We start from the raw sequence: 24,244 nt of genomic DNA on the forward strand, positions 1-24,244 counted from the left end.
CACAGGCACACAGGGCCAGAAACACAAATTATTTCTTTAAGTACAAACACCTTGGGAGTTAAGTACAAACACCTTGGGAGTCTTAAAAATGGCTTCTGCAAAGCAGTGGAGAGCAGGTAGCAATTCCTTCTCTCCTCCTTCTCAGGTGCTGCTTGTAAACAAAGTAAGGGCAGCAGCCATTTGTAACACGGCCCTGCAGCACCTCTGTGCCACTGAGATGCACACAGAACATGGAAATTCGAAACACAAATCAGTTTGCGCAATACACCTTTATTTTTACTTTATTTTTTGAACCTTTGCAGTCATCTTGGAGTAATCATCATGTAAACAGTAGGATGGGATGGGATTACATTGAGTCGTATGCAAATGGTTCTAGAACACCTCAACGATTATAACAAGGCATTATAAATAACTTTTCTTAATAATATATATTTGCCATTTTCAGTACATTACAGAGCTGCCGCTTATCTAGGATTAGCTAGGAAGTAGTTTAAATTGTAACCTCTGAGAAACATGTCTCCAAATTTGGAATTCCTTCTAAGGTTCACTAGCTCCATAACATCTATGTCACAGGTTAAGCAGAAGACTACTTGGGTCGTGTTTTCTTTGTAACAGAGTTTTACTTGATCATTGCACAAAGCCCTATTATTTTCACTCCACCTTGGTATTCTACAGAACTTGAAATAAAGCTTCAGTTCCATTCTTCAAGTTTTTATCACCTGTATGAAACCGGTTTCTGTCATTAAGGGTAAGTCAGGTCAGAGATGGACACAGTACGCATTCTACCTTAACAACAACAGTTCAAAATAGCTCTAGCTCATAGACTCCCCAATAAAGCATAGTCAAAATACTCTAACATCTTTGCTACTGTATATCCCCTCCTTGCTCAGATAACTATATATATATTTATATATGTTGTACCATATGTACGGTACTTAGAAAATGGAGATTATTTATATAAGCAGCCTCAGGCACATTCTTAAAACATTAATATCTGCAAGGCACCTCCCACTCCCTTGACAATCAGTTTGTGGACTGGTTTTTTGACACACAACCAACAAAAGTTTGCTAATGCCGAATCAATTAATTTCAAAAAACCCCTAGAAGTTACCAAATACTTCAAAGACATACCTGAAACTTTTTTAAATAGTGGGAGATTAACTGCAAATAGTACATAATCAAGTCAAATCATTTTCTTATTACTAGTGTTGTAATGCATAAATATATGAAAAATAAAATTCACAGTCATTTTTAAAACTAGAATTCAAGTTTGGCTAATAATTCTAAACTTTCATATGTATGTTAATTTCTAAATAGAACAGAACAGAGGCAGTATTATCAACCACAAGTACAGGTAGAATAGTATCACTCAAAGTTTATGAAAGAAGTAAGCTTGATAGAAAATTCCTTTTGTAACCAATAAATATAACCACCTGAGTGTACTTCCACAAGCTTGTCACCTAGGGGGAATCCAAATCAACTGCTAAGAGACATTTAGGAGCATTTTGAATGTTAACAGCAGCAGTGTAGCTGTGGGCTTTGCTTGTTCTGACTTTGTGAATTGCTAGATAATGAAGCAGAACTCAGTGTGTGGTGCATTAATTTTCCTTTGCATCTAAGCTGGCCTCTTCGCAATCTCAAAATTCGGCTTGGGGTCAAGGGACAGACATCAGCTGACGCTTAACTGAGCAAAACCAATCAGTTTCACTTCATCGGGAATCTCAGTGCCATCACAGCCAGAGGCCTGCAAGTACAAACAGAAATGTTTAGTATATCACACTACAACAGAGGATCTGACAGCCAGGATATAAATTTTCCCCATATAGCCTACTCAGCAAACAGCTTGGTTGAATAAAAGTTTTCAGACTGCTTGATGTAGCCTCTGTCAACACCAGCCAATTGCATCCTTAATTTTAGCAAACCATTGTAATCAATATTAAAGATTATGGAAAAAAAATACTGGAAAATGAACTCTGAAATACCCAAGTTCTTTACATTAAAGTTTCCCAACTGGAGCCAAATTTTTCATGTGAGTATGCTATTTTTACTCATGAACAGCAATTAATACACATGTATAGAATCCACTTTTTACCACTGTGCTATACACAGCAAATGTCTCATGAGTCCAGCCAGCAAGTCGGTTTGGAATACCAACCAACTAAATTTTCAAACAAGAAACTGAAGCAGTCTACGAAGAGTAAATACTAATATTTGCAAAAGGACAGCTCCCTTCTAGCAGTACAGTCTAGTACTTGAAACTGTATAGTTGAGATTCCTCAGAAAAGCCTGTCACAAACTGGCTTTACAAACTGGCACAAGTGATCAGTTCTTTTTTCACATATAATGGTAAGGATATAAACCCACCTTGCTCAGGACTGAACTGTTACTTTAGGTCTGCTTTAAAAAAAAATATGCTGGAGGCAAAATATTTTTATATTTTCATTTTTAAATACAAAATTTTTTTCTGTAGGACAGAAGTAACTACATTTTAAATAAAGTTTTTCATGCATTTTTATCTGTGTGGTAGATAAAACAATAATACAATTGGATTAAAAGTGTGTAGTTCTAAGTTAGCTATGACAGATGCCTTCAGATTCTTTTGCATATCCCGAAAAATCCTCAACAGAACAATTGATTCACCCTATAAAAACTCTCTTGATCCTTTCATGCACGAGTAGCAGTTGAACCCTTTAATAGATGTGGTTCGTGCTCATGCAGTATATGGTAAAGAGCTCTCAGACTGTGCATACAAGGTGCGCCAAGTGACACAATCCACTCAATTTTCATGACCAAACTTAAACTGTGTTGCCACTTGTGGAAGCATTACATCAGGCTACTCTTTAAAATTTACTTTGAGCAGACACAGAGAACAGAAGTTCTCTCTTCAGATAGTATTTCACAGCTGTTATTTCACTGAAGCAGCAAGTTAAAGATCTGAGATCATCACCATTGGTTAGTATTAAGATATTTGAATGGTTCTTGAATTGGGAATTTACTAAATAAATGCAGATTTGCACTTGAAATGCTAAAAAGAGCTAACACTACTACATCATTCTACACTCTAGCTAGCTGTCAATCTTCTCAAAGCCATGTAAGTAACATATCTAGATGCATATAGATTTTTAAATGCCTTCCTTGTCAATGAATACCATTTTATATCTATTTAATGCACCTGGAATTTATCAGCTTAGATTTTGTGCTTAGTGTAAGTACAACTACTATACACAAACTGCAACATGAAAGTATTCAGTAGTGACTGAATGCACTCCTTCATTAGTATTTTTTCCCACCCTTTTTCAGAAAAAAAAATCCTTATATGAAATGCAAATTATGCTGTGCAATAATTCTGTGTTTCCTTGAGTGTTGCCACGATTACATGTGTATTAAAGCAGCCTCCTTCCCAAAGCGTGGACAGGTGGATCCTGCAGGGAAGCCTTAATTCTGTGTTAGCCAAGACAACTAAGGGAGATTTAATACTATATATACCTTCTGCAGAATAATGTCATTTTAAGATCAAAAATATGCTGTTTCAAAAATACGCAAGAGGGAGAATCCAACCCCTGCCATTGAGGCACCTCACTTTAAAAATTTTCTTTACCATTTTGGTAATAATTAAAGACAAAAGTAGTTAAGACATAAATTGTTTCTTTTTTTCCCCCAAAAGATGAAATGCTTGCCATTTGAATAGAAATACTCTATACCAGCAAAATATCAGCAAAAGCAATCTGTAAGCAATGAGATACTAATGAGATTCTTTGTCCACAAATAGAAGTAACTAATCCTAGACTAAGGAGTACTTTTCAGCTGAATTCTCTGAATGAATATAGGATTACCTACATTTAGACCTTGAATCCCCATTAAATATTTACCAACAAAATTATTTTAATCAAGTTGTATACAAATGCTCTCAAATTCAGTGAGATCTTGCTAAGAGGTAGCAAAGACCCAGGAGGGCATACAAAGATATGACACAGTTCTCCTAGGCCACAATTAATTTAGCAACTTCACTACGCAATACAGAAACAGGTAGAAATGGAACATACATTAAAGTAATCCAATAATAATAATAAATTAGTATATTTCTCGTGGTTATGTTCTTTTCCCGTGAAGTAGGGACCTAATGCAGGAAACCTAGAGCAAAAGTATCAGGAAGAAACTTAGGTAAAAAAATAACCTCAGGAGTTGTTATCTAGCCAATGCAACTTACCTTCAGAAGGGACAGAGACATTGAGTTTGCATTGTCTATTAATTCTGATTAAGGTAAGGATAAGGATGATAGCAGCATTCACATACCATGTGACATTGACTGCACCCCAGGAATAAATCCAACTGAAACGCAGAAATACCCGAACCTAAATTTTCAAGAGGATTTGTTTTCAGCATATATAACCTGAATACTATGGGATATTACGTTTTGGAATTTCTCATTTCTATTTTAAGTGTGTGAAAAAGAAACTCAGACTTCTGTAGAGCCTCAGGAGTATCTATCTATCTAAGTGCTCTTACTGAGAAGCCATTGATTACACAATAAAGCCAATTCAGATGTTTAGGCAGCAAGAGCACAGATCAGCTGCAAAAAGGGAAGCATCAGCCGTTACACTGTATTTATAGCAAAGGGCACAGAAACAAAATAATGTGAGTTACATGTCTTTATTCCCCCACCCAATCCCTTCTCACAAGAAACATGTCAGTTCTGGAGATTTTACTGGACTGTAGAAGAGTCCAAATGAGTCAGCTAAAACTATTCGACTTTGTATTTCAGGAATGACACTGGAACAACAATCCTGAATTAATACATTATCATCAGCTAGGTCTAAAAATGACTCTCTACAACCCATCTAAAGTAGCTGCTTTTATAAACAAAGCTTATCTAACAGATATTCATTCTAGTTTTTCATATGTGATGAGTCACTCTCAGCAAAAGGTGCTGAAAGGTAATTGGTAAGAGCTTGGTATTTCCACAGCCAATAATTCAATAATTTCAAGTATATAAATTTTTCAACTTAATTTTAGCAAGAAATAAAAACAGAGCACATCAATTCTGACTTAAGTTTTTGCAATGTAAATTTATTAATATTAAATTAGATCTATCATGATACCATCAAAATCAACCAAAGTTAGGACCCATGGTCCAGGGCACAAAATGCAGCACAGAAGAGAGCCCCAGACCCAAACCCAGTATCTGATGATGTACATACAGAAGATAGAAAGCAAAGGAGAAAAAGTAATGAAATACACTGGGAGCAAGATAAACTTGCAGGTGTGGATGGTCAACTGAAAGAAGGTTGAGAAGAACAACTAAGGAGAAGCAAGTGAAGAGGGTGACCTGCATGCAAGAAAAATGGTGGCAGGTGTTAGAAAAAATGGGGTTGGAACAAAATGTCCATTAGCAGAGGACATTTCAGTTGGGGCAGAGCTAAGTGAGTGGGGCTGAAGGAGTGTTAACCTAGGAACTACAGTTTTCTCTGCTTTACTTGTTTCTGAAATTCTTCTCATAGGTTTTCTTCCTGCAGTTTCTCACCTAAACCTCAGACTTCCTCAGAACTCACGTGACTGAACCTCCTTCCCCATGCACAGTTATGGAGCCCTCCTGTCAAAACAGGGTTTAAGCTTTTTCACTCATACATGGCAATTTCAGTCATCTGTCAACACATTTATTCAACAAAATAGCTGTAAATAAGATAATATTCACACAAAGTTGATTCTGTGATAATTAGTTTGTTTCTTCCCTTCATGCTGTTACTTACCAACTTAAAAGTCAATGTTTTCAAGGCCTTTGGATCATCTACTATTTTCTGTAAGTTAGCAGCAACTGTAAAATAAAGTATGGAAAAAAAATGATTTATAGAAAATTGCATTCAATGTGCCATCAAGCCTCATATCGAATCTTCCACTTAATTCTACACGCATACATGTCTGTACTGTAGCAAATGTGGATAGAGCCTCCCAAATCTTCGTTCGCGAAGCCTAGCCATGACATGTCTGTAAATTACTACTTCAATCATTTAATCACTCTCTAGCTGTTGTTTCAAAGTCAGAGGGCAGTTGGGCCGCCTTAAATTCTACCTCCTTTCTTTTCAATCACTTTGACACTTCGTGCCTATGAGAAGTGATTCAAGGAAAAAATCTGCCTGCAAACCAAATGACAGAAAAAAAAACTACTTATTTTCAGTGTAGTCTATTCCATAAACAATTAACAATCACACAAATGCAAGTGCAAGGAAAATGAGAGAATCACACAGTGAAGGTTAAGTTGATGGCTGGCATGATTTGTATCATGTTTCTGCTACAGCCAGGACCACCATCAGCACAAGTTTCTATCTGAAGGCTGTGCTCATATGCATGTGGTTCTGTCCCATTTTGGGCTGACATGAGCACCCACACAGACTCTTGGTGGTGTGTTACAGCTCACTAGCAAAAAAAACTAAAAAGAGTTAAAATACAAGAGTGATACAAAACTACTCCCTTAGCAAACACGATCAAGATTTGTGAAGTAACAGCAATAGACAGTTTACTTAGATGAACAGAGCCCAAGTGTCCAAAAAAGGAAGCTCTATGCTGTAACAGAAGTAGCAGGAAGGAAATAATACACTCTATGAAAACAGCGGAGGAGGTTGGAAAATAATAAACTCTTTTTTTATCAAAACATCTAAGTTACATTTTTAATTGGTATTTTTTAACAATATTGCTACCATTTACCTTGACCAAAAAAAAAAATTGGCTGTTTTCAGCTTTGTATGTTTACTAAATTTGCTCCCCAGCTCTGCGCATTATATAGATCCCGAACTCAGACTGAATCATTAAGTGCCTTTGTTCAAGACTGACTTATGAGCAGAAGATGCCATCAACAGGACATGAACATGAGATAAAGACTTCACACCTGGTAGAGCTGTTTTAACAAGATTATAAAGAGGAAATAAACAGGTGTTAAGTAGCAGCCATTTCTCAGTACACAGAATAGCTAAGTACCATAAAGCAGAGAAGCAAGAAACTAGATGCTGTCCATAAATAACCCTTTCCACATACTTCATGTGGTGGAAGATACACAGTAAACATTTGCATGTTCAATATCCTACTGCTATAAACTCAGGTTCCTACCTGATAGAGGAACCATCTTCTAACATTGTGATGGCAGCATTTTCACTCCTACCATGCCTGATCATACACGATTCACTGTGTAATAACAGAAACTGGCCTCACAGGGGAAGTACAGCATTTAGCAAGAGAATTTAGAGAAGCAAACAATTAGGCCAATCTAACACTGTTAAATGTAAATCCATTTTTGGGGGTCTCATTTTCTTTATACAGTTAAAATGGCGCTAAGGACTGTTTATACACCTGTCATAAATTTAACCAGAGACGAAAGTGTGTTTGAAATGAAAAACAAGATTTAAAAGCAAGCATAAGGTATATCTTGTAGAGAGCATTTTTTAAAAAGAAAAAAAAATTACCCTTCACAGTTAAATGAACTCAGCTACAGGCACTACAATAGAAAGTATTTCCATTTTTTAAGCTTCATAGAGACCTTTCCTGAATCTTCATTCGTGAAGCCCAGCCATGATTATTCATAATATTCTTTATTCTTGCCATTACAAACAGTTTTAATTTTAATCACACAATTCACTTCTACAATCTGTAAGTCAATTTTAGTGCAGCACTTCCTACCTGATAAAACACATGCAAATATAGAAAATGCCTTTCATTACAATTAATACGTAGAACCCCATATGCAGACAAAAAGGAACATTCAGCCTCACAGCTCCTGAAGCCAGGATAGAATAGCTTCAATTTTTTATGTCTTAAAAATCTATAAAATAGGATCATGCACTCAAAAGCAGCTCTGGCTTATCCAAGTTCTGTAAAACATGAGATGTTACAAAACCAGATGGGAGCTGGGTCCTAAATCCAAAGATTTCTAACTTCACCTAAATAAAATGTAACAAAAATCTGAGCTTCAAGTACACGTGTGTCTTCAGGAGGGGCAGCCTTTCATTTCATGTCATACAGTTGCAAGTCAGCACGCTGGACTATTTCCTCAGAGTGCAGAAATTTCCAGCTGCCCTTAGACAGTTACTGGTAAAGTTGTTATTTACTGCACTTGCAAACAGCATCCCGTGACAACCAGGTGTTTAATGAACTATCATACAGTGGAAAGCAGCACCAAGGACTTCACAAGTAGTATCAAAGTCTTAAAAAACCCTAACCCTTCCTGCTGATTTTTTACCAGGGAAGAGATTAAAAAAATCCAAATAAAAATAGAAAAATATAAACCTGCAATATATGTAAATAGAAGTCATATTTTTAGATGGTTATCATTCTTCAAAAAAACTGCTTTTCTGAGAACAGTGCTTAGTAAAAGGCTGAAGGGAATAATTTCATTTATTCCCTTTATTTACTTTTAATATGAACACAAGTCAAAAACTTTTACATATGAAATATGCTTTATTTTTGCTTTTCTGACGGACCATAACTAGAGTGGAACATGTGTAATCAAACAGAAGATTAGGAGGATTTAAGCGAGTAATGCCAGATGTTTTCAGGCTATGACTGAAAATACAAAAGCAGACCTATAAAGAGTCCATAACAGAATACAAGTTTACATTAAAAATAGTCACACCTGCAGTTTCCTACAGAGAGAACTCTTAAATTTTAATCATACATATTCAGCATTTTCAAGTAAAACTAGGATTTCACCTGTGACTTTGGTACTGTGTTTTACATTTTCTGGTCTTTACGGAATGGCAATAGAAATAATTTTGCCAAAATATTGTCATTAATCACAGTCAGTCAAAGCCCGTGAATGTGAATCCCCCCAAAAGCCTACTCTTTCTGCAATGTCTGAAAGCACACGTAATTATCATCCATTAAGAGTCAAATATTTGCACATAATTACCTAGAAAAACGGTACTGTCCTGTTGGTATCTTTTTCATTTTTCTAACTCCTTGCTTTTGTTTTGCTGGGTCTTGTCCTTATTTAGACCACAAGGGCAACAATCAGAGGCAACTGTCTGAATTGGGATACCTGACTCTATATTTTAGCAAACTATTTAAAATATGGTTCATTTTCTTTAGGGATGAAACAATCATGACTTTTCTCACCTTAGTGCAAGCCAAAGGTTCTCAGTAAGGACTCAGCAGGACCTCAGTAAGTACAAAGCATTGGATGTGTCTCTCTGCACCTAAAACATTGAAGATCTGGGCTCAGCTAAGAAAAAGAGCACTAACCCATGAACTGAGGTGTCCATGGCATCTCTAGTTTAGTTAATTTCCTTTGGAAATAGAGCCTGGAGCACTGTCAGGAGAAGCCACCCAAGCAGGTGAAAGTCCTTCCCAAACACCAGCCTGCAGTCCCTTCCAATTATTTTTCCAGAAGGTTTGGGAATCCCACCTTAACTACATTAAAGACATGCTCAAAACTCTAAATACAACAACATACTCTACATTTAAATACTCATCCTACTTTAAATGCAATTAAATTGAGCTATCATTTGCATTAAATATAACTGGCTTACCACTCCTATGAATATACTTCTAAAAATTCAGGACTGTTACTAAACACACAGTTTGGACCACTAAGTATGCAAAGTACCCTGAAAGACACTAAAAAATTCATGACAGGCATACCCTCACAACTAAACAATGCTCTCACAAGCAGTTTCTGCTACTGTTCAGCACTATTCAGAATTACTGGTCACATCAGGCAAGTAAGAAAAACAATTATTTTTAAGTGGAACTGCTATTAGGTTTTACTGATGAAAATCTCCCCCAGCTCCTTTCATCAAGGAAAATGATTCACTAGGTTGAGACTCACTAACCCTCTTTGTACAGTTTGCGTACAAAGTTCTAATTTGGCTTAAATACAACAAATGAGACTAAAGTTTCTAAATGCAGAGGAACCCAATCCATCTGTAAACACTAGAGAGGAATATAACCATTCTATTTTCACCACATCTCCCTGCCCTGCACTCCCAACAATTCTTGTATTGCAAGTTGGTGAAGAAAGTCAATTCAATACCGTACTGCTCTCCTAAAGTGAAAAGGAGTTTCACATTAGGACTTTCTTGAGAGCCATAAATTATTCTCTCCACTGATACTTAAATTATTTGGAAAAGTGGAGAGCATTGTAAAATACATGTCTCTGAGCCTACTTTATACCTTATCTCTAAGTTAAGTATACTGCAGTTTCTATTGACAAAGCCATTTTTCTTTGAAGTACTCTGAAGTCATGCCTTGGATGTTGTACTTGAGAAATTCATAGATTTGTCTGCCTGCAAGCAGCACTAATTGATAATTAAAATCCTGTTGGGAATTCACTATTTTACAAGACCTGAATATACTACACTAAACTGTATTTTGCAGAGTCTTTTCTCAATATGTTATGGCCATGCTCCTATAAAAGTCAGAGGAAGAAACATGAACAAGAGAACTACAGGAAAAAATTAAGTGGTGATGGAAAAATCTTTGCCAGCTGTAACCTCAAGTAAATAGAGTATACTTCATGCTTTGGAGCAAAAGCTCTCTTCAAACATTAGCAGCAGTTACCACAAGAGGTTTTTTGTTGTTTACAACAATAAATGAGGTGCTGTTCTGGTTTCTTCAGAAGGTTTCTGAAGGACATCTAATCAACTTATATACCACAAGGCTCTTCTGCAGGTTTTGCTCAGTGACAAATGGTTGTGCCATTCTAACAAAATAAATATCTGCACTTGCAGAAGGTGCAACAGGCTAAAAGGTCAAACCCAGCACATAAATATACACTAGGGGCTGCTAATTGCAGATGTAATAAACAAAAAGCCCCACCTAACTAGAGTCTCTAATATATATACAATACAAACCACTCTGCTATATGACAATTTTGCTCAACCACATAAGTTATATTTTTTAAACAAGTGATCAGTATAAGTTGAGGTAACAGAACAAAAAACGCCACCTTCAAGATCACAAATAAATATAAGAGAATAACTATACTTCAGGCAGTCTCAAATATCTGTTTTGCTCCTGTAATGTGACAGAGCTCTCTCCAGTTACTTAAAAATTCATAACACGGCATGAAACCTAACCCTAATGGCTTCTGAAGAGGGAAAACTTCTGGAAAAGTTAAAATTAATGAGAGAGTAAATAAAGCTATATGAAGTACAGTTAAACTATTTCCAGTACAATGCCCAAACAGCCAACTGAGCCGGAGCCATCTGGCATAAACAGACACAAGCACGATCTAAAGCTTGAGATGATATTTCTGGGGTGCTCTCAAAAGAATAATGATTCATCTGCTTTTCTATTTTGCAAAGAATGAATGGGCAACCTCTGAAAGTATGCTTAGGTTCAACAGTTTGCAAAGCTATTGCATATTGTAATCCTGAAATTCAGATATGAAGAAAGGAAAACATTATTCAGGCAGAAAATTACTGTCACCAAAAAAAGAGAAAAATTGTAAGCTCTGAGACAATGAAAAATATTTTGAATAAGTTAAAAGAAAAGTATAGTCCAAAACTCAGTCTATAAAAAATAGCCATGTTCAGCTGCTCCCTACTTCATCAGCGGAATGGCTGTTAGAGAAACCAGGCTCAAAGCTCCACAGATTTATTGGTTTCCCTGTTGATTGTTTCAAACATTACCTCTTCCTCAACTGTAGGCAGTTATTTTACCATTTTCATCTGAAACACCGAGCTCACCATAATTATCTGCCCTGGGAGTCTGCTGGTTTGAGGATTAATGCTGTGTTCTCCTGTATGGGTCTTAGGAAGCAGGATGCCTGAGTGGCAGGGAATACTTTTCAGTGGAATTATCTCTCCTGAAAATTCAGCCACTGTTAGGTTTTTCCTCCAAAGGGCTGAATTTATTATGCACACTCTTGAGGTAGTTTCACATATTGCAAGAGGTTCATTGCAATCTACACGTTCATTTATATTTCATACTACACACTGGTTTTTGTGCATTTGCAAGTTCAGAACAAAATCAAAACTAAGTTTTAAAACATAGCTAGCATGGGGTTATATATACTATAGTATACTATGCAAAAAATCAAACCCATCAGCCTTTAGAGCACTTGGTACCAATTCCTCCAAGATCTCTGTCTGTCTTATTACCATCTAATAGCTCACAAATTATCTGCCTGAAACATTAAGGGCTTTTCAAAGAGAGATCAAAAACGTCATTTAAGTGTAGTGTGATTTGACTAGTTCACCCATTCAGGATGCTAGTCATAAAATCCCTTTTGTTTATGTTCCTTGAGAACAGTAGCAAGGGAAATATTAAGGCACTTGGAAATCTGTGGCAGCTAAGTAACAAGTGTTTATTGACAGACAACTGCAAGGACCTAGACATGAGTCTTATAAGAAAGAAATAAAAGAAAATAGAAAGATCAACAGCAAGCCTGGCTTCTCTTCTGAGGAAGATACTGGACAAGATAAGGCAGAAACATTAAAAACACTTAGAAATGTATTATTTATGAAGAGGCTGTCATTAGGAATTTAGCAAAGGCTCACAAATTTGTCTAAATTCTCCAAGTACATTGCTGAATCAGTAGATATAGATAAAAGACAGTGGAAAATATCTCCATTTCAACATTTGATACTATAATAATATCCAACAGCTTGATTTGCAGCCTTACAATCAGAAAACACAGCTTAAAGAGGGCAGCTACAGGACAACAGAAGGCCAAAGCAGTTGTATTTTGAAAGGAACAGAAAGAAAGACTGAAAATGGTCTCCTAGAGCATCCTAGTGAATTGATGTAGTGAATTGACTACAATTTCACAGTGCAGTTTCCACAGCTTAAAACAATTATTAAAACCACTAGTACCCTGTAGTTCATAGGAGTTCTGAGCCCCAGTAGCGTGAACACGGTAAACCCAGCAATGTGTGCAGTTCCATGCCTGTGTAAAATACAGGGCATGAGGAAGAACAGTACCAAGTAAAACCATCCTCATCTCCCAAAGGATGGCCCAACATACCGCAATAGTAATGGAAAGTGGCAAACAATGCTTCAAATTATGCACAGAATACTCGTAGGTGCATGCTGTGCTATCCCTAAAGAGTACCAAAATCTATGCTGATTTCCCTTGGTTATTAATTCATTGTTCTATACAGACAACCAAGGTTTAGCCTAGTTCATGTCTTTTTAGACATCAAGGACACTAACTAGCTTTTTGGTATCAGGCTATCTTTTTCCAAAAGGAAAAAACAAAAACAAACAAACAAACAAACAAAAACAAAAACAAACAAAAAACCAAACCAAAACAAAAAAAACACCAAAAACAAAACCAACCAACCAACCAAAAAACCCCAGGAGGGGTGGTTGGGACCAAAGCTTTAATAACTAACCAGTTCCACTAGGTTACTCAAAGGCATGGAAGAGACATCAGGGTCATATATTCCTGATTGACATCTACTGACCGTAGATAATTACCATAAATAATTACCCTTGCTCAAATTGAAAAAAAAAAATACTACGAGTTTATGGAATAATAATAGACCTCAAATGTCTTCACATTAAGATTCTTTAACATGGGGTATTAGTAACCCATGATAAAATAATACGCAAGATTTAACTTTTCTTTAGCTAGCTGATGGGAAAATTCCCACCCAACAGAAGCAGTATATTTTTACTAAACAGGAACACTGTATCAAAAAAGAAAGTGAAATAAGTTAGTGCTAGAAATCTATCTATTTCAATTCCAATAACACATTATTAAACTACTAAATTCTCAATTACTTAGTATGGATATCTGATCCCAAGGTAGTGTTTTACATTCTACAGTCATCGAGGAAAAAAAAGGAAAAAGACTGAAATTGTGGTAACTGGTTTTACTGATTAATTAAAATATTAATATAACTGGCAAATTATACCTTTTCCCAGAAATTTATAAAAAAATAGGTGGTTGGTATTTCAAATTGAGTTTTTCCCCCAGAAGGTGAGAAGAACACTTAGGCAAACCACTGCATGTTTAAAACAAGGTTTATAAACAATGTTTATAAAAAGGTAAGTGGAATATATTTGGATACCTAAATGCTTAGCTATTTCAGACCTTGATTCTAATGGGGAAGACTATCCAGGAAGATGTGGGATGAGTATATACAGATTTCATAATTTCCCCTTCATTTTGATGATCCTGAGCATTCTGAACCTCAGTCTAGTCTCAAATGAACATTTAAAATAAAATTTAGACCTGCTGCCAATCACTGCTAGTAGGGATATTTAATGAGCCTGAGATATTACAGTGAATTGTGCTCATAAATTCTCTATACAAAAGAATGAGTCAGAGTACAAGGTTGAAAAAAATCATTTGCCTGTGACTGAATGTAGAAAGCAAGTGCTGGCTTTCAGACACAGGTTTTAACAACAGTTTGATAGTCGTCAAGATGCTGAAGACAGCTCTAACAAATATCTCCATCACACTGGACTAGATTTGAAATACAGGTCTGTGCAGAAATAAGGCTGGTCACATTCTGCTATGCGTATTATTACTTGGTAGTCTTTTCTCCCCATCAGATCTTCACAAGTCCTCCTGTCCCAAATTCAGCGATGAATTATAGATATTGTTCTGACAAAACTATTAAGAAGATGAAATAGCAGCCAGGCTACTTCAATACCTTTTATCTGAAACTTGAAACAAGGAAAAATATATTTGGAAAAGCCTCCCCGATGTGCTGAAGTTAGGTTCTGAAATAGAATATCTCTAATTTGTAGAATCTCAATAAATCCTTATTTTGACATACTAACCACTGGCAGAGAAGTGAATGCCAAGGAAATAAATAACAGCAACTAAATTACTATTAAAAATAGGAACATTCCTTACATTGCTGCTTTTGCAATTTCTGATTCAAATTTACAGTTGTGGGATTTTTTCCATCGTAACCAGAAAGGAAAGTCCTCAAAACTATGATTCAGATCCACGAGGGCAGAGAACACACTCTAGGCCCAAGAGTTTATCACTTCTCTATCAGGCAAAACTCAAACTAATCCCACTAGTAACCACAGAGATTTATTCCTCATTTACATAATTAAGTAGGAACTGGTGGACTGCATGCTGAAAAAAGGAGCTTTGTTTGAAGGCAATTGCCAATTCTACTTTTTTCTTTTTTTTTTCTTTAAAGTAACTCAAAATTATTATTTACTTTATCATGGCTATAAGACAAGTACATGCACTATGATACATATACGCATGCATGAAGAATAATTTGCACACTTGGAGAATTTCTTATATCATGTATTTATAGTTCTGCCACAACCACAGCAGCGGTGATTATTCACCTAACACAGTTTTTTTTTCCACCTTGTACCTCTAAGTTTCCACCACACCAAAAATTCTGCAGGGTGGGGACTTTTGTGAAACCTGCTAGTTTCACACAATACACTTTCTCAATTGCACCTTTTTCATACAACAGATATAGCTAAAATAACTTAGGTGCAATTGATGCAAAACTTCATTACCTGCGGATGTCCCTCAAGCCTCCGGAACTCCTGGCAGTCTAGTCATTATGAGTCACCATTCAGTGCATTAGCTCTAAATGAGCCAGATGTGTTGAAATATTTAAGTCCTTAGTTAAACCCTGAGGAGTTAGAGATACTCTTCCACCTGTAATACATTTGCGTATCTTGCTGGAAATACTGAGTTAAGTGCACTTGTTGAAGGCACAAAACTTTCTACAAAATGCCTTAGAATACAGTGCTCTTTGAGCACATAAATAAATGCAGTATATTTGGTACTCATGCAGCTCTATCCCATTTTCTGATTACAGTGAGTTGGAATTAGTTGAACAAAAGCCATCACTTTATTCAGTTTCAAAGACGATTAATCTAACAAGACAAAATAAAACCAGGAATAAGCAAAGGCAGAGCAAAACCAAGGAAAGCAAAAGGATATTTACCGTGTAATACTGTGGCTTCTCTAGGAACTGGATTATCAGTGTCACTATAAACTAAGATGTTGTTAAGAACAACGTACTAATAAACTGGACTTCTTGCTTTATCATGGTTCCATTTTAGTATGAAAGTACCTTCAGCAGATGTGATGCTGTAAGAGAGCTGTTTCAATTTCAAATGCTTTAATGCTGTGATTAATTGGGAACTATATATCACTGTTACATTACGGAGTTGAAAAACACTCTTCATACCACTTAGGAGTTTGGTTAAGGATCTCTTAACCAACTGATATGAACTTCTTTGACTGCAACACAAAAATTGACTTGCCTCTATTCTTCCAATTATTACTCTCACATTTAGCATATACTAGCCCCCCTCTGATATTGGCAACTGTACATCTACCAGTCTTGAGCAACTAGAAGAAAGGAAAGAGGTGCAGGGAAATAAGCACTTCCAAATTAATCATCTCTGCAACGCACTGAATTTCAAGTAAAAAAAAAACAAACTTAAAAAATTACTGAAGCACAGAACAGAAAAAGAGAGAACTATCTTTCTTCTCAGCAGCCAGAAAACATTTCCGATTACCTTTTTGTTTACCACAGAAAAAATATCTCTAAGTGCAATTTCCATAGGTCCTGAACTCTGTCCTGCTTCTATTTCTATGAACCCAAACAGATTGCTTACTAATTTCAGAGCTGCCAAAGCACACTTTGCAAAATCCTACTGAAAAACATCTTATTTTTAAACCAAAAAATGAAGTTATCACAAAAATGATCAATCATTAAACTGTAAATAATCCTTCAGGAGAACTATATTATATCATCCCTCTCAAACCACTGAAGAGTTCTGACTTCCAAAAGCAATCCTTGGACTGGTATCAAAATTGTCTTTTTGACTGAACTATGCATACATAAAAGCAAAATTAGGACAAAAAAGGATTTTGTGAAAACCAAGCATCAGAGAAAACATTTTTTCACATCCATTTAACATAAACTTGTCACAAGAGCGTAATAGCAAAACAAAAATGTAATTTACCTATAACTACATCATGGCCATCAACCAGGCCTGCAGAGAACAGCTCCTGGGAAACGCCATCTGCTGTGTCTGTGCAAAAGGTGAAATGAATAGGTATGAGAGCCACAAAAACAACAAAAAGTATCAGTCATCCAATGCAATTTAACAAAAATATATTCTAGTTCCAAAACACCCATGGAGGCAGGCTTGAATTCAAAATTATCTTTAATTAGGAGGAAAAAAGATAATTATCTTATCAGCCTCTGCACAGCAAATTGCATGAGCTGATGATTTGATTCATTGCAAACTCCCTACAGACCTCCCCTGGCCACTAGCATTTTTCCTTTATTATCTAACTACATACTCTACACATTTTACAAGTTCAGTATCTTCACAACCAAGAAAATAAACAATGCTTTAGAGTGGTTTTCATTGTTTTCTTCATCCCCTCCACTGTTCTGCATATCTAGACAGAGATATGCTGAGTAGCCTTTCTTGTTTGTTACCAGTGAGGCACAGTTGAACAGTTATTATTTTGAGCTTTAGGTTTAAAATAGCTTTTAAGTATTATGACTCAGGACATTCAAAGCTTTGGATGATTTTCTATTAAATCCTGTACCTGAGTGGGTTAATTCCTAAGCCCCTGTCACTAGTACTTGTTCCTGGATAAAGACTTTAGGAAGCTTAAAGGGAAGGAGGCAGAAACAGTAGGAACAAGCTAAATTCCAGCTAAATCTCAACTGTAATGTGTCCCCAACACCAAACATCTGTATGGAGCCCATGCTTTGAGGCAGTTACACGTAGTTGCATCATTTCCTCAAGAAACACACACAGGTGAAAATCAACATAGCTGAGCTAGCTGCAGTTTCTGGAGATGAGAACCACAGCAACCTTCTGGCTGCCTCAGTGACTGACTAGGAACAGTCCTGGTATACCCTCTTACTGTTCAACCAAGTAAGAATTCTCAAACGGCTTATGTAACTGCTTCCCAAGTAATTCTTTTCACAAACCAAGACACTCTCTGCCCAATTAAGTAACTGGTCTCTTTCGTTATTACTCGTTGCCAAAAATCAATGAGAAAGGCAGGTAGAGAACACAGAATATATCCATGCACAGAACTACTGCACATGATAGATACTGGGATTTACCAGAAAAGAGACCTCTTCCAATCTGGATTCATTTTTAGGTGAAAACTCTTTGAAGGCTATTCTAAATACAGTGAATACTTCTGAGGAATATGAAACGTGTTCATAGTTCAAAGGGTTGTAATTTAACAAGGATGATACCTTCTTACTCAACATATTAGCCTACTATGCATTTTATCCTAGTAATACTTGGTTTTCTTCAAACAAAGGTAACTGTAGAAGTTCTTAAAACTCTTAGAACTAGAAAGCCTAAACAGTTCTACAAGCGCACAGCAGAATTTAAAGTTTCAATATCAGAATTTCTTTCTGGTGATAATAACAAAGCTAGAGATACAGCTGAACTTTCTGTTGAAGACAGCATCTGAAAAATGCTGTGAACTTTATACTCATTAAAAGACTTTCTTTTATTACAAAAGGGAAGGAAACTTAAACATTACCACCATCACCACATACGCTTTTATGGCTACTATATTCCATTTCCTATGATGTCTTCCAAGTGTGAAAATGGAAATTCAAAAGCTGTAAATATTGCTATGTGCAATCTTATATACCACATAGATCATTTCAATAAGACATGAAATTGGTAAAAGGATACTGCAAATCAAGCCTTCTAATATATATATTATGCAACCTTGCCAGTAGAATTTAGATACATCTGCAATTCTTACTCAAGTGAGGTTCCATATAAAGCTCTGCACAGTAGGAAACATTCCAGAGAAGCAGTCTGTATTAACCACAAGCAGCAATCAATTTCCAAAATACCTTTTTAAGCAGTAAGAGAATAATTCAATTGCAGGAGCCTTACCTCTGCCTGGAGTAAACTCAAACCGTATGTCATTAAGTTCTTTCCTGGAGTTCCTGAAAAACAGTCAGTTATTACATTAAAATGTAATGAAGAACAGAACTATCCAGCTCCTATACCCAAAGAATACCTCTGGTATTGACAACCATGCTTTTGTAGTGTGTATTTCCTTGAAAACACTGCTCTCCCAAAGCACGCAGACTGGAGAGACTCCATTGTATTTTTATGGCGGTATTTTGGGAAAAGTAATAAAAAAATATACTTAAGCTGAAAATTCCTTTGGCAGTTTAAAGGATAAAACAAAGTCCTCTGATTAATATTTTCCTTTTCATCCTCAAAAGACACTCTGCCATATTGACTCTAATAGCTCAATATAGTCCGAGTCATATGTACCTTTTCCTGTAAGAACAACAGAATGTTAAGTCACTTGGACTTAACATTCCCAACCTTAGATCATATGTATACTAAGACTTTAATTTAAGAGACAAAGTATCCAGCAAATGTTAAATGCTGAAAAGTGGTCTTGATGCAGAGTGTTTATAAAACTATTTTAAAATGAGTAAATTCTTTCACTGACCACCACTGCCTCAACAGTGAGGTTCTACCTACACATAAAACAAGCAGCACAGTGTTAAAGCCAATGGTTTTCTGCTTTCCTGTTTGCCACTAAGAGTGTTTTAACCAGTTCAGTGTGTGAAACAGTCTGAAGCTACTTATTATCAATGTTAAAGAATTCCTTTACAGCCTCATACCCTGTCCCAAATCTCCATTCCTTGCATGTTTCCAGCTTCAGTCTTAGTTAATAATTTCTACCATCAACAAAACATTAGCCTCTTTGCAAAACAGACGTCCATCTAATTTTCGGAAATGGCAAGCCAACTGAGCATAGGGATGAACTTAATTGCTGTAGCACACTCTTTTTCCAATGAATAGCTCAATCCACTTGAAAAGCTAATAGCAACAGGATGTGTTTTGAGGTTCATTATTCTTGTCCTCAGCAAGGAATCTGTATGCAACCTCATATTTCAGCATACCAGGCCATGAAGTCTTGCTGTGGGAAAACTAAATCCAATAGGCAGGCATATTCAGCTGTGACTTAACAGCTATTATCGCTTGCTAAATAATTCTAATACTACAGAGTCAAAGCCAGCAACACAGAGAAACACAAACCCCAGAATGATTGGCAGTACAGGCAACAGCAAGATAGCAAACTCTGAAAAATAAGTATGCCACATGCAGTGCCTAAAATGAAAAGTACTCATTTACCAAATCTACTGAATGCTTCAAAGCTGAAGGAGTTTCATGTTCCCTAAATAAAGAACTACAGGAATTAAGGATCACTAACAGAAAGCTGCAGATAATGTAGCTAGCTAGGTACAGATTTACAAGGCTCATTTACTTCTTTTGTAGAAGTATTCCATTATATGGAATATTGTACTATTTTTATTCAACAGAGAACTAGTACGAATCTCAGCTTTCCCCCCTCTCTCTCTCCTAGAAAAACCTGGGTGGCTTTCTGTTAAAAAAAAAAAAAAATTAGAAAAAAAAAAATCAACATATGACCCATCTCCAAGTTCCCTTTTGACAATCAACATCCCTTTGCTGACACTTATTATACCTAATAAGCCTGTTAAAGCTGCTGCTTTCCAATAAAAGGGAAATTGCACAGAAATTTAGCATTATTCTTAAACAAGATATGTTTTGACTGAATGTGTGATGTAACTCAAATACTCATTTCCTGCACACACTTTAGAAGAAACAAATCAAACATATAAAAACTTTCTCTCGCACCTTTGCAGAAGTAAACCAGAGGTAGAACTAAATGATCTTTAAGGTCCTTTCCAACCCAAACCATTATATGATTCTATGACCTAGAAACAATACATTAAGTGCTCAGATTGGATCTTTCCACAGACCTCCCGTAAGTAGAACATCTACCATATAAAAAGGCACTAAGAAATTATGACCTTTTATGAAAATTACCACTTTTTAACAGACTGATACAGCTCTGTGAAAGACCAGCTGCTCCTGTCACAGACTCTTTCCTTAAGCAGGATCCACATGGGGTCTATTCTACTTTGTCTCCAAATGGCAGAATATCCCAAAGAGAAATTTAACTTGTCAAGTCAGTTTATTTAAGTGAAGATGGAAATTCAAGGAAGGTTGATATGTATTCAGCAATCCAACTTTGCTATTGGGAACTATTATACTCTGAAGTATTTTGAACTCTACGACACTGCTGCTTTCTCTTTAATGGTATACTACTGTTCAGGAAAGCAAAACAAAGGAAGTTTGGCAAGATTAATTTGCTAGAAGCCTGTAAGTGCTTTTGGTTATTGTTCCATTACCTTCCAGACATTTATTGATTTCCATAAATTATGTATTCCATTATATAATCCACCAAATAGAAGATGCACTTGAGTTCTCCGCTAAAAGCTGCTCATGCTCTTCTCCAGCCTTCAGACACTCTTCTGGTTCTAGTTAATGTCACTGTAACTGCAAATGAGTTTGCTAGTTCCCTTGGTGAAAACTGTTTGGATTTGTTGATTTATTTGTAGGCAGAGTTTCCAAGCAGTGTTTCATTTGTTCCTTTTTTTACTTACATCCATTACACTCTTATCATGCAGCAGCACACACAGGCTTTATTTCTGCTAAATAGAAATAGGATTTGAAGAAAGGCACTTACTATCTTTGTGATTAATAATTTTATCTTCTTCATCATTTCTTAATGGCTCCTAGTTTCTCAAATGCATTTGTGAAAAATTTATTTCTATTTTAAACTGCCAACTCAGACCTTTTTGCCATCTCTTATAATACCTCTTATTTGCTTCTAGCTCTCTGCCATTACAGACTAATATACTTTGATTATCATGGATAAAACTAGTCCATCTCTTTTTTAAAGTAGTAAATTTTAGGTACTTATGTGCATTTTAGTACACTGCAAGTTGCTTTTCACTATGGACTCACCTCCAACGGAAAGAATTCAACATGCTTTGAATAAGGGTGACACCAAAGCATGCCATGCTAAGACATTTTGTCAGGCATCTTTCTGGCAAAGTAATTTCAGAATTTAAAACTGTACACTTTATGAAAGCATGTTCTGCATGTTACTTTGTTTCCATCAGGACCACTTGATGTGCACACTAAGATTGCCAAATCTGATTTTCTAGGGAATAATGCTTCCTTAAAGAACTAGAAAAAACACATAGGCCAACTTCATCACTTAGCCCCCCATATACAAACAAGATACTCTGTTTTGAAGGAAATTATTTGCCAAACAATGCTAATATTTACCAAAATCAGGATTAGAGACTAAACAAATTATGCAGTTGTTCAGATTGACACGGTTCTACTGAAAAAATCCTAAAACACAAAAGATTTCAGGCATTCACATTTAATGACAAATCCTTCCAAATAATTACCCAATGATAGCATAATTCCTGCTATAGTCAATTAGTTATGTTCCACATGATTGACAAAAGATCTACGTTGTTGAATTAAAATAGAAATCATGTTTGTGTAATGATGCAACTGTAAATTAGAGACATTAAATGTCATTATTTCTTTTGTCTTTAAATGCAGAATGTCTATCATTTAACAGCAATTCAAGAAAACGAGATTCTTGGAATGAAACTTTGGGTCTAAACCATGCTGGCATACCTTGATTATGTATCAAGCAGCAGATTTTCATTCTTCTTTACTACTTTTTTTTTTCCTACGAATTTATCCACCACTTCTTATGAAGAGTTATCTGAAACATCAGCTTCTATTTCACACAAGCTTCAGCACCTTCCATAAAACTCTTAGAAAGAGTCTGTATTCCTGGATGAGATGCATCCTACCATAGCTAAGTAACTATATATTCTTCCTTCCCAAAATAAGAAAAAAATTCCCAGACAAGGTAAGCCAAATGAAGGGTGTTTGCATGTGTGTAAGAACACCCGGTTTTTGTCTCTGCATTGCTTGCCTAATTTTCAGGCTTCATGTACTCTATCATCATGTGTGTTTTACAAAGACTGAAATACGGAGTCAGTGTCCTCCAAGAATGCAGGTACTGACAGAATGGTAATCAACAAAGCTGACTTATGAGTGGAAGAGACAACAGCAGAATGGAGAATACATATTCTTTTCTATAACCAGAAATAAGTTTGTCTTCAACTAAAACTGTAGAAACTTTATTATGAATAGCAACATAACACACAGTGCCCCATGGCACCCTTCATCAATCAGCCTCTCCCTTTCTCATACTCCCAACAAGCCCTATTCCCACCAGGACAGAATTTCCCCCACCATCAGGGACCAAAGACACTGGCCAAGTTTAAGTCAGTGTGCTTTAGCAAAAAACGCACACTGAAAAAACCCAAAATAATCACACTTATCGCACTTGTACAAAATTTCATTCTCACAGATGCTCCTTCCATCCATAATTTTAATGGCATTGAAACTACCACAAAAGCAAACTAAGTTCGAATGGAAAAACAGGACAGTATAGCCTAAGAAGCAAGGGCAAGCAGTCTGGCATTTGCACTACCTCACTGCAGTTGCTGCTGTAATTAAAATCACAGAAGAATTTAAATGACTTACTCATTTAGACTGCAGAGAAAGCAAAAGTTCACATCAAAATGAAGTGGACTAATCAGAGTGATAGGTGTGTTGTACATCCTAGAGCTGTACTCATGCAAGTTTTATTCTACATCTCTGGGGCAAGATCATTGTGCATATGACACAAGAAATATAACTGAGGAAAAAAACTACAGAAGACTAGGGTTTGCAGGTTTTTTTAAAGGAAATGTACTTATATTTTTTTTTCTTGCTGGAGGGACAAACAGTATTTGACCACACCAAATGTCACTCAAATTCAAAAGGTCATCATTCTATCAATAACTTGTCACCTATTTTTCACTTTCACATGCTTACGGCATAAAATCCAAGATAAACATGGTTCCTTTTGTAATCTTGTTTTTATAGTGCTAGTTTATTTCACGGGTGCTGTATTTTTCAGTCAAGGCCCTGTATTTTTTATTAACAGCAGAATTTACCTTCTGAGTAGCCACAGATTAAGTGATGCTGTACCCCATTTTAAATATTAAATACCTGTTCTGAAGGTATGTAGTACCTGTTTCTTATCTCAGTTTTGATTAATTAAAACTTTGTTTCAACTGTATTTACAGAACACAGTTAATACATACAAAACAGTGAAATACAAACTGGCACTGTACTTTCAATATTGCAAAGAGGATGCGGGAGTAAAATCTTTGAAAGTGGATGTATACATTGGTCCCAAAGTCGAGGTTTGGCCTGGCATCTCAGTTTTCTGTACCTTTACTTTCCTTGCCCTGGAATATTCTTACGCTTCAGCCATGGTAATTTAACCATTCACCTAGGGCAGAGCAAGTAAGAACCCTCTCTTACCACAAGA

At 36.1% G+C, this 24,244-nt stretch overlaps 1 protein-coding gene across 3 annotated transcripts in view; it reads right to left on the minus strand.

Annotated features, from left to right (window-relative positions):
• Positions 1–250: 250 nt before the first annotated feature.
• Positions 251–24,244, minus strand: part of STK39 (serine/threonine kinase 39) — a 79,951-nt gene continuing 55,957 nt past the window's right edge. For all 3 annotated transcript variants that reach the window (XM_027733703.2, XM_039387961.1, XM_027733704.2), the window contains 4 exons: positions 18,829–18,881; positions 16,900–16,968; positions 5,748–5,812; positions 251–1,744 (listed from right to left, as the gene is read on the minus strand). In XM_027733703.2, coding sequence (XP_027589504.1) covers positions 1,670–1,744; positions 5,748–5,812; positions 16,900–16,968; positions 18,829–18,881 — 262 coding nt within the window. In that variant the 3' untranslated portion in view covers positions 251–1,669. The remainder of the gene's footprint in view (positions 1,745–5,747; positions 5,813–16,899; positions 16,969–18,828; positions 18,882–24,244) is intronic.

This window comes from Pipra filicauda, unplaced genomic scaffold, assembly GCF_003945595.2.
Source record: "Pipra filicauda isolate LSUMZ 115617 unplaced genomic scaffold, ASM394559v2 scaffold5_size6683894_pilon, whole genome shotgun sequence".
NCBI lineage: Eukaryota > Metazoa > Chordata > Aves > Passeriformes > Pipridae > Pipra > Pipra filicauda.